This window comes from Sorex araneus, chromosome 3 (genome assembly GCF_027595985.1).
Source record: "Sorex araneus isolate mSorAra2 chromosome 3, mSorAra2.pri, whole genome shotgun sequence".
Lineage (NCBI taxonomy): Eukaryota > Metazoa > Chordata > Mammalia > Eulipotyphla > Soricidae > Sorex > Sorex araneus.
In genome coordinates, this window is record NC_073304.1 from 219,322,816 (window position 1) to 219,334,014 (window position 11,199).

General features: G+C 60.3%; 2 protein-coding genes across 2 annotated transcripts; one reads left to right on the forward strand and one right to left on the reverse strand.

Annotated features, from left to right (window-relative positions):
- Positions 1 to 118: 118 nt before the first annotated feature.
- KAT2A (lysine acetyltransferase 2A) lies at positions 119 to 9,502 on the reverse strand. The gene is made up of 18 exons (XM_004608778.2): positions 9,093 to 9,502; positions 8,830 to 8,953; positions 7,761 to 7,906; positions 7,433 to 7,522; positions 7,018 to 7,199; positions 6,734 to 6,925; positions 5,666 to 5,772; positions 5,433 to 5,543; positions 5,215 to 5,351; positions 4,912 to 5,120; positions 4,603 to 4,729; positions 2,229 to 2,339; positions 1,739 to 1,882; positions 1,173 to 1,287; positions 1,038 to 1,074; positions 898 to 961; positions 678 to 762; positions 119 to 570 (listed from the first exon to the last, which is right to left on the reverse strand). The coding sequence occupies exons 1-18, from the start codon at positions 9,429 to 9,431 to the stop codon at positions 377 to 379; spliced, it is 2,514 nt and encodes an 837-aa protein (XP_004608835.1). The 5' UTR covers positions 9,432 to 9,502; the 3' UTR covers positions 119 to 376.
- Positions 5,811 to 10,862, forward strand: HSPB9 (heat shock protein family B (small) member 9). The gene is made up of 2 exons (XM_004608967.2): positions 5,811 to 5,916; positions 10,482 to 10,862. Exon 2 carries the CDS (start codon positions 10,539 to 10,541, stop codon positions 10,860 to 10,862), a length of 324 nt encoding a protein of 107 aa, XP_004609024.2. The 5' UTR covers positions 5,811 to 5,916; positions 10,482 to 10,538.
- Positions 10,863 to 11,199: the final 337 nt, after the last annotated feature.

An 11,199-nucleotide genomic window follows, 5' to 3' on the forward strand; every position in this document is an offset into this window, starting at 1 on the left:
CTACTGCCCGGTGCTGGTGAGAGAGGGGACAGCCGGTTAAGGCTGGGGACACCACTCAAGAAAGTCACACAAGAGGAGAAGCAGCCAAAAAAAGAAAAGGAAAAAAAGAAAAAGGAAAAAAAAAAAAAAAGAAGAGCTTTTTATTGTTCCCTCCAAGGGATTATAATGCCAGAAAATAAATGGTCCCCACGTCCCCCCACCCTTAGGGGAGACCGACAGAACGGTGCAGGGGAGGTGGGCGCCGCCCCCCCTGCGGTCCGGGCGGGCTTCCACCCCGGAAGCCCCCTCACTCGGGCGGAGGACACGGACAGTCCGGCGGGCTCAGGGCCGCGGCGGGGGGCGGCCGGGCGCCATGGGCGGCGGCGCGGCCGGGGGGCTACTTGTCGATGAGGCCGCCCTCCTTGAGCTTGAAGTAGAAGAACTTCTCGAGCGCGCTGGCGCAACGGCAGTACTCGCTGTCGGGCGGGTTGTACTCGCGGCAGTTGGCGATGACCCGCTGCAGGTCGGCCACGAACAGCTTCCGGGTCACGTAGTAGCGGCTGCGCAGCCGCTCGGTCATGGTCTTCAGGTCTGCGGGCGGGAGGGCGTCGTCGGGGCGGGGCGGGCCGGGGTGGGGGGAACACGGGACACCCCCCCCCCCGGAACCCCATGCCACGACCCCCGCGCAGCCTCCTCACCGATGGGGAAGCGGATGACCTCGTAGTAGTCGGGCGCCTCGGACTTCTTCACGGGCTCCATGAAGGGCCAGGCACTGGGGTGGGACTGCAGGGCAGGGCTGGGTCGGGGCGAGCCCCGCTGGGCTGCTCCCTCTGCCCCCCTGCCCCGCCCCGCAGACACTGGTGCAAGGATGCCCCCCTCCTCCCCCACAGACAGCGAAGGGACGTTCCGTGTCCCCACCTTGATCTGCGCCAACAGGTTTTTGAGGGTTGTGTAGAGCTGGTCCGGGTCCTTCAGCTCCTTCCTGGGGTGAGAGGGGCCAGTCTGAGGCTCCTCGTCCTTGCGTCTCTCCCAGAGCCCTCCCTGGCTCCCACACTCACCCCTTCTCCTTCCCCAGTGGTTTCCAGCCTGTTTCTCCTGCAAAGTGGGGAGGGGGAGAAGGTGGGCTGAGACGGCCTGTCCTGACCCTGCAGTGGGTCGCCCCCCTCCATGCCCCCCACAAGACCCCTGCTCACGGATGCCGGGGACACTCTCCACGGGGATCTGCCTCACGCCCTCCTTGAAGCAGCTGAGTCCTGGGTAGACCTTCCGGATCTGAGCCTGTTTGCGCTCAATCAGCTTCTTGATGATCTGAGGGAAGGTCAAGTCTGTGGGCCCCGCACCAACCTGACCCCAGCCTGGCCGGGCCTGAATTGCCACCTGGCTGGTGCCCTGTGCTTGCTTAACCCCGTGCACACACTGGCAGGGACACATGGACATACACACAGACATACAGACACGAGCATGCTGAGATACACGGACATGCACACACAAGGACATGCACACACAGACTGCATTAGTGGACACAAGGACACACATGGATGCATACACAGACATGCATGGATGTATACAGACATCCATGGACATAACAGGGACGCATAGACACACAGAGGCACACAGACACCCATGGACACACAGACATCTATGGACACATAGACACATATACAGACATGGAAGCACGAACGCATACAGACATGGATACACAGATGCATGCACAGACACACAGACACATACATGGACATGCATGGCACACACTGAGTACCTCCTTCTGTTTCTTGATGATGTGGGACAGCTCCGTGTAGGGGATCCGGGGATTCAGCTCACATTCCATCAATGTAGCACCCTCGTAGTCCTTTATGTAGCCCAAGTAGCGGCTCTTGGGCACTTTGATGTCCTTGGAGAAGCCCTGGAGAGGGGGTTACCATCCAGTCCATCTTCCTCAGGAATCCCCAAAAGGCAGAGCCAATCCCCTTGCCCCTGGTTCCTACACACCCCTCCAGTGACCTGGCACCAATCTCGGCTTCGGGAGGACTCAATCTGCCCCTGGAGAGGATCCAGATCAGCTGCTCCACCCAACTCATCAACTGGGGCCTCAGAAGCCTACACTGCCCTCCAGCCCCCACCCCCACCCCTGCAGCACCAATGAGGGTGGCCACAAAGGGCTTCCCCAGGACAAGGGGACAGGAAAGGACTTCCAGTCCAACACCAGGAAGCATGACAGCCGAGGCAGGCATAGGAGCAAAGACAGTCACCTGCTTTTTGAAGTAGCCGATGGCATACTCGTCAGCATAGGTGAGGAAGTAGAGGATATTGTGCTTGATGTGGTATTCCTTCAGGTGGTTCATCAGGTGGGTTCCGTAGCCCTGCGGGGGAGGGTCACGGGTCACAGGAGGCAGAGGTGGGGCCATCCAGGGCAGTGATGGCCCACAGAGTTTATGTGGCGCCAGAGGGAAGGGTGCTGGATCTCTAAGCCCTTGCTCTGGGCTAGGAGTGATGCTGGGAACTCTAAGGACCAGTGGGTAAATTAACCGGTAAAGCAAGGAAGTACTGCCTCCCTGTTAGAGTAGCAAAACTAAATTCAGATACTCAAAAAAATGTGTCCAAGGGCAGCCAGCCATGGCAATGCCAGGAACCAGCCCATCAGAAACCTGCTAGCCCCAAAGACCCCAGCTTCTAGGTCTGAGCTATAGACCTGGGCAGGGAGGGGAAGGTCAAGGGCCTGCTCATCACAGCGTCGGAATCCTAAAGAGATGCTGCCTCTCACACATGCTGGACACAGGAGACTGCAGATCTGGGCTGTGCACACAAGAGAACCTGAGCACTGTCGGAATAATTCCCGAGGGCACAGCCAGGAGTGAGCTCAGACCACAGTTCAAAAAAAAAAATTACTGGGGCCGGAGCGATAGCACAGCGGGTAGGGTGTTTGCCTTGCACGCGGCCAACCCGGGTTCGATCCCCGGCAACCCATATGGTCCCCCAAGCACCGCCAGGAGAAATTCCTGAGTGCAAAGCCAGGAGTAACCCCTGAGCATCGCTGGGTGTGACCCAAAAAGCAAAAAAAAAAAAAAATTACTTAATTACTTGCTTAAGAATACCTTGAGCAAGGTAAACGAAAGAGCACTTTGTATACTCTTTTCGAAAGTATACAAAGTATACTCTCACAAGAGTATACAAAGTATACTTAGGACACTTTGCAAGCATAGGGTCAAATTTTTTTTTTTTTCTGATTTTTTGGGTCACACTTGGTGGATGCTCAAAGGTTACTCCTGGCTCTGCACAAAGGAATTGCTCTTGGCAGTGCTCAGGGGACCATATGGGATGCTGGGGATCAAACCCCCGGGTCAGCAATTTGCAAGACAAAGCCCTCCCCACTGTACTATCCTCCCGGCACCCACCAGTTTGAATCCTGGCAGTCTACAAGTGCAGTGCAATTTGTGTAGCCCTGCTGTCCGTCCCTGGCGCTGCAAAAGTGTATTCCAGCTCCCCCCAGTCAGGAACGTGTGAGTACCAGAGGGAGGGATGTGACTGTTGGGTAAACCATGACCTGTGCGCTGCCACCAAAAAGCACACAGCAGGCTGCGCAGCTGAGGGAGAACTGCAGGAAGCCCTGGTGGGCCTGAGCGCCCCAGCATGCACAGCTCAGCAGGTGTGATTCCCCCAAAGCCCCCCAGCACCCCCAGCCAGCAACAACAAAGGGAAAGGGAGGTCAGAGGGGATTAAAAAAGGAAAGAAATGGGGGCTGGAGTGATAGAATAGTGGGTAGGGCGTTTGCCTTGCACGCGGCCGACCCGGGTTCAAATCCCAGCATCCCATATGGTCCCCTGAGAACCGCCAGGAGTGATTCCTGAGTGCAGAGCCAGGAGTAACCCCTGTGCATCGCCAGGTGTGACCCAAAAACCAAAAAAAAATAATAATAAAAAAAAATAAAAAAGGAAAGAAAAAAGGTAGTGCTGGATTTTGTTTTGTTTTGTTTTGATTTTTGGGTCACACCTGGCGATGCTCTGGGGTTACTCCTGGCTCTGCATCTCAGGAGTTACTCCTGGCAGTACTGGGGGACCATATGGGATGCTGGGAATTCAACCCGGCTCGGCCGCATGCAAGGCAAATGCCCTATCCGCTGTGATATTGCTCCAGCCCCTGAGTTTTTTTCTCTTTTTTTTCTTTTTGGGTCACACCCGGCAAAGTTCAGGGGTTACTCCTGGCTTTGCACTCAGGAATTACTCCTGGAGGTGCTTGGGGGACCATATGGGATGCTGGGAATCAGACCCGGGTCGGCTGTGTGCAAGGCAAATGCCCTACCCGCTGTGCTATCGCTCCAGCCCCTGGATTTTTTTCTTTAAAAATAAAAATGTTCGGGTGATACCCAGCTCAGGGATCACTCCTGGTGGTGCTTAGGGGGTCTGGGAGATTGAACCTGGGCCAGTCACATGCAAGGCAAACGCCCACTGGCTGTCCTATCTCCAGCCCTTGTGGCAGTCTGTCACAGGTGTTCTTCCTCAGGGAGCTACTGAAGTACGGCTGCCACCTTGTGGGGACATGAGGAACTGGCTGGCCAGTAAAGGAAGGGATGGGGCTGCCGCACCTCCATACCCAGAGGCAGGCGGGCCAGGGGCCTACACCATTCACCTTGACCTGCTCGTTGGAGGTGACAGCGCAGAAGACAATCTCGGTGAAGCCCTGGGTGGGGAACATCCGGAAACAGATTCCACCAATGACGCGCCCATCCTTGATCAGGGCCAGAGTCTTGTGCTTCCTGTGGGGACAAGGGTCAGGTCACGGCCCTGCTCTTTCCCCCGGGTGCTCCTCAGGTTCCCCCAGCCCTGAAGGACTGAGCTGGGCTCCATGCAGGGCACTGAGGTGCAAGAATGCCCGAGAGTTGGGGAGCGCAGGAGGGGGGAGGTGCTCTGGGCATGACAGGTGCTCCGGGGGACCCACGGGTCGAAGACGAGGCGGGCGATGTACTCCTTGGGCATGCGCGGCAGCTGGTGGGAGAAGACGTTCTGCAGCCCCACGAGCCAGAGCAGCACCCGCCGGTTGGCCTTGGGCGTGAGCGAGTTGCCGATGACATGGAACTCGATGATGCCACGGCGCTCCTCCAGGCGGGCCGTCTCGTCCCGGGCGGCGTTGGCCGACAGCAGGCTGGTCTGTGCAGCAGAAGGGGGCCACTGAGCTGGGGAGGGGGAGGCCCCGGGTCAGGAAGAGCCCTCTGGCCCCGGGTCAGAGAGTGGCACTGCCCACCTCAGGCCCCAGCATGGCCGCGGGGTCGGTGATGGTGAGCATGACCTCGTTGACCAGCTCCATGGGGATGTCGCCCATCACGCGGAGCCGCTTGGCATCCTCCAGCGTCAGGTTCTCCGGCAGCTTCCTCTTCTCGCCTGCCGGGGAGGTTGGCAGGGTCTCCCAGGGGCAGCCGGAGAGGCTGGAGGGGGGCTGCAGGGAGGGGGTCAAGCACCCACCTGGCATGGGCTCAGCCCCTCCAGAATCCAGGCTCAGGGAGCTGTTGCTGCCCCCACCCATGGCGGGGCTGAAGATGGGGGTGCTGGGAACCACCGCGGCACTGACTGTCGCTGAGAGGAAAAGCAGGAAACAGGGGTGTGGGGACTCCGAGTGCCCCACTGGGTCCCACCCCTGGCATTTCCTGTCTCTTGCCCAGTGGGGGCCAGGTGGCGTGGTCTGCCACGGAGCATACCTGGCCGGGGTACCAGCTGGGTCCCCTCGGATGGCGGCATGGTGAAGCCCGACTCCCAGATAGGCGAGTTGGCTCCGTAGATCTCCTCCTCCAGCATAGACAGAAACCTGTGGGAGGGCAGAATGTTCCAGAACTCTCAAGAGGCGAGTAAGAGAGCCAGGGAACCGGGGGCCTGGGAACAGAAGAGCCTCCGGCTCCAGACAGCAGCCCCCATCTCGGGGAGTTCTGGATAATCTGCAGCAGAAACCCAGGTCAGGCAAACAGGGTCTGGACCAACGGGAGCCTGGGGTGGTGGGGGGTAGGGGGTGGTGTGTGTGTGTGTGTGTGTGTGTGTGTGTGTGTGTGTGTGGTCTGGACCAACGGTGGCCTGTGCTGTGTGTGTGTGTGTGTGTGTGTGTGTGTGAGAGAGAGAGAGAGAGAGAGAGAGAGAGAGAGAGAGAGATATCCGGCTCAGAAACCCAGGGCAGGCAGACAGTCTACACCAAAAGTTCGTTCGTGTTCTCTCTCTCTCTCTCTCCCTCCCTCCCTCCCTCCTCTCTCCCCCTCTCTCCCTCTGTCGGTCACCCTGGGTGGGTATCAGGATTCAAACAGACCTCAGAACCCACTCCACCTCTGCCCCCGTTACTCCCGCTCGGCAGCACCAGGGCTGTGAGTGGGCCCAGATTACACACAGCAAGCCTCTGTGAGTCGGGCAGCCCTGACTGAGCCGGGATCAAACGAAGAGGAAGGTGAGAAAGAAGGCAGGAAAATGCCACAGGACCAGAACAGGGGCAGAGATCAGTTTCACTACTGAGGAAGCTGTTTTTCCAAGTGCTGAGGCAGGAAGGAGTCTGGGGCCCCGTGGGAAAGAGCCAGTAATGTCCCCCCCAGGGTATGGACGTAGGTGGTACCAGTCAGGCAATGTTCCTGCCACCCCCAGCTCAGCCAGGTGGAGGGAGAGGCCGGCCCACAGCGTCTGGACCATGACAAGTCTGCCAGGTAGACACCCAGTCCCGAGGGCTCGTACTGGCAGCACAGCGGGGCACCAGGAGGCTGTGAACGTGGGCACCACCCCCGAAAGAGCATTACTTGGGGAAGTGGGTGAGGATGAGGGTCCTCTTCTCAGGCACCAGTTTGTCCTTCTCCACCCGGAACTTCTCCAGCAGCTGCCGGCGCGTCACGGTGAAGATGGAGCGGAGGAGGCCCCGGCCGAACACGTGTGTGGTCTCGTACCGGGGCAGGCTGTCACAGCTCTGGGGCACGTGGCAATAGCAGAGCCACCTGTGGACAGCATGGCGGTGGCACCAGTGGGTCCCTCCCCGAGCCCCACCCGGGCCTACCAGCCGCCTGCGGCAGACAAGGGCCGGGCCTACCTGGTGTAGTTGACCTTGTAGGTGGCCACGTCCTCCGCCTGGGACCGCTGCCGGAACTGGGCCGGCGTCTCGAGCTTCCAGTAGTTAAGGCAGAGCAGAAACATCTTGGAGAGCTCGAACATGGTCTGCCGCTCCCGGGGGGCCAGGTGACTGAACTTGTACTGCACAAAGTTCAGCACACCCTGAAAAGGGGTGGGCGGGTACAAAACCAAGGGGGAGGCGTGAGCAGCCAGGCGCAGCTTCTCTGCCCACAGAAGGTGCTTCTTGAGGGCAGCACCCAGACCAGCCCCGCGGGCAGTGCAGCCATTCAGCTCGCTCCCACCCCCCTCCCCCGCCTGCCGCTCTGAGAGGGCGAAGCAGGGGCACCCCACTCCACCCTGTATCCCCGGTTCTCCTGCTATCTTCCTCATCCCACCTGCTCAATATTGGGTTTCTCAAATGGGGGGCTGCCCAGGGATCCCTCCACCACGGGCCGGGTCATCTGCAGGATGCACTTCCGCAGGAGCTGGAGGAAGGGGAAGAGGGGGAAGAGGTCAGAGGGAAAGGAGTGAGCACCCCACACTCCTCCGTCTCCTCTGCTCCGTCCTCACCGCTAGATCCCATCGGTGAGCTAGACCCTGGCGGTGCTCAGGGGCTAGTCCCACCAAGTTGCACAGGGGACCAGGTGGTGCCAGGATCAAACCCAGGGCACCCGAGGGTACCGCGTGAGTTCCCCCCACCCCCACCCCCCAAGTCCAGCTCACCTTGAAGAGGTAGAAATAGACCTGCTTGGTGTCCGTGTCTTCTTCCTTGTGCACAGACATGAACAGGTTCTCCACGTCCACCACCATCCCCAGCAGCCGGTTGATCTCATCCTCTGACACGTTCTCGAGGTGGGACACGTGGTCGGCTGCAAGGCAGACAGGTGGCAGTGTGGGAAGAGACAGAAGAAAATCAACAGGGCTTCCGGCGCCCCTTCATGACCTGCCCCTCGGCGCCTCCAGCCCCGTGAGCAGTGACCGTGCTTCGTGCCCCTGCCTGGGTGGGGCCCGTATCTCTTCTTGGCCAGGAGGTTTTCTTTTTTTTTTTGGGGGGGGGGTCACACCCGGCCTTGCACAGGGGTTACTCCTGGCTCTGCACTCAGGAATTACTCCTGGCGGTGCTCAGGGGACCATATGGGATGCTGGGATTTGAACCCGGGTCGGCCGCGTGCAAGGCAAACGCCCTACCCACTATGCTGTCACTCCAGCCCGGCCAGGAGGTTTTCTCCTCCTGTGGGACACAGGAACCCCCCAGCCCAATCCAACCTTAAGGATTTTTTTTTTCCTTTAGTGAAGAAGGTGGTTTGTAGCTGGGCCACACACGGCTCTGCCCAGGGATCACTCCAACTGGGCTCGGGGGACCAAATGTGGTACTGGGGATCAAACCCCAGTTGGCTGCATGTAAAGCAAGTGCCTGCTGTACTCTCTATCCCTCCAGCCCCAAAGCAAGGTAGTTTTTATTGACTGAAACCTGTTTAGAAAGATGTGAGGAGAGGGGAAATATGTATCCAACAGAGAACACAGGCTTCTCAGAGTGGAGTTTAAACAAGCAAAGAAACGAGGGCCAGGAGTCAGGAGTAACCCCTGAACATTGCTGGGTATTGCGTTCCCCCCAGTCTCCCCCCAAAAAGGAGAGAGAAGCAAGATAAATGTTGAAGATAGAACAGCGGCTTGAAGAGCGGGCCCCTAGGATGTCTTTTTGTTCAGACACGAGGCTTGGTCATCCTGGAGCCGCCCACCCAGCACCTGCTCCCCACTCCCCGCCCAGTTTGAAGGGCCCGATGTGCCTTACCCAAGGGATGTTCACAGCTGCGGCACAGCTCGCTCAGGTTGGCAGCCGGCTGCTGCAGATCCATGCGAGGTGCCGTGGGGGGCTTGGGGTTTTTCCAGCCATTACACTTGCACGTTTCATTGGCCTGAAGGCAGAAAGCTCCATCAATGACCCTGTCTCCCAGCAACGTGAAGCCGCTCCCCCACCGCAGGTTCGCCCCCATTCCCACCCGAGCCCAAGTGTGCCCCAAGCCCCGCCCCCTTGCCCCCAGGCCCCGCCCCCACCTTGCAAGCCGAGAAGACCCCAAGCTTCTCCAGCTTCTTGGCGCGCGGCAGTCCCCGAACTTGCGCCTTCCTTTGGCTGGCGCGCTGCTGCTGGCTCAGGCCAGGTCGAGCCGGATCCCCCCCGCTGCCGGTTCCCCCACTTCCTACCCCGGGCCCCCCAGTCCCTGTGCTCCCAGCTGGGTTTGCAGCTGGGGCTGGGGCTGGTGCCGGAGTAGGAGCCGGAGTCGGAGCGGAAGCCGGGCTGGGGGTAGGAGTCGGAGTGGGGGCAGGGGCCGGGGACTGAAGGGGCCGAGGCTGCGAGGCTGGGGCCGGGGTCGAGGCCTGGGAAGGTTCCGCCATGGCCTCCCCCGCAGCGGAGCGCGGCGCGGCGCTCCCAGCCCTAGGGCCGCATGGGCAACCGGCGCTCAGTGCGCAGGCGTCGCTGCACCGGAGCATGATGGGAAATGTAGTCTCCCGCGGCCTCGCCCTTCGCTTCCCCGCTTCCAGACTTTTCCATCCTGTGTCTTGTTGGTCCCAGGCAGCCGGATGAGAGACCTGGCCCAGCATCCCAGAAGTGACCCCTCCTCATTTATGATCTTTCTTGGAAGGCTTCTGGGAGAGTGAAGATTGCTGTCTTCTTAGGGACCCGAGAAGCATCCCAGAAAAGCAGCTTCAGTTTGGGGGAAATTCTGAACTCAGGCCACCCAAGTGCGCTTCCACCCGAAAGGTGGAAGAGCAGGGTCCAGGCCGGGATTAGGGCCCCCTCCTATCCTCAACTCGGTGGAGGCTCTGTCCCATGTCTCCGGACACAATTGTACTGCGAAATTAAGTATTTACCAGGGTACCCTTTCATGCCTTTTTGTGTGTGTGTATGTACGCACTCGATTTAAACGTTTGCTGAAAGAGCGCTTGGCCGAGGTTGCAGAGTCGTGTGTAGAGGTCGGGGATGAGAGGCGCTTCCTCAGCCCTGCCCGCGCCTGCCCATGGGGCCCAGCTGGAGGGCATGTCCATCTCCCATGCCCTGGGGAGTCACAGGATGTTGCCAATGTCAGGGAAGGAAGGTCACACTCCAGTGGCTGTTCCGCCCCCGCGGTCTGATTCTCCGGTTCAATGTGATCCCCCGTCTACACTGGTGCCTGGAGTCCCCGGGCTCAGGCCCGGGACGCGCTTGCTTGGGTCGGGCGGACGAGGTCGGCAGCCGGCGGCGACTCGCCGGCGCCCCCGCGCGGCCGCGGAGCCGCACGTGCCGGGGCCGCCCGCCCCCTCCGCAGGGACGCGCCGCGCGCGCTGCCCCCCTCAACAGCAGTTGCTCTCTCGATGTGGCGGGGCCATGTTGGGCCCTTCAAGGAGGGCCAGGGGCTTCCCCAGTGTCCCAGCGTAGCCCCCTCCGACCCCGTGCTACCCTCACAGCTGCAGTGTGAGCCGCCTGACACCCTGAGGGAGGATGTGTGCGCGGACCCCAGCTTCATGATGAAGATGGACACCCAGGGCTTCGCCCCCGAGGAGCTGTGCGTGCAGGTGGACGGCCAGAACCTGACAGTGACCGGCGAGCGGCAGCTGCAGCACAACGACGGCAGCGGAGGCGCCTTCCTCGTGTGCCACCAGGTTCACCAGCAAGTGCAGCTGCCCCCGGACCTGGACCCCACCTCCATGACCTGCAACATGTCGCCCTCCGGCCAGCTGTGCTTCCACGGCCCCTACCGCTTGCCGCAGACCACTCCTTCAGCCCACGGCCCTGTAGGCCACTCCCCGGGACTCAGACGCCAGGGTGCCCGGAGGATCCATCACTAGCCCGCCCCAATAAACAGCTGTAGAGAGCAGCCGCAGCCTCGGTGTCCCTGACCTTTTTTTGGGGGGTCAGACTAGAAGGTGGAGGGCCCCCAGAAACAGGCCTTTTGTGGCCGAGGTGGGCAGTGTGGACCCTGGGAGCAGGGGATGAGGGGGGACCCGCTGGGCGTACATCTGTGAACAGGTGTGGAGGTCAAAGCCAGGTGCTGGCCGGGCCTCCAGACCAATCCTGGGGCTGAGCACCGCGGGGAGAGCGGGGAGTCTTGCATGCATCTGAGCCCGGTTAAATTCCCAGTACCCCATAAGGTTCCCCCCAGCACCACCAGGAGTGATTCCCTGA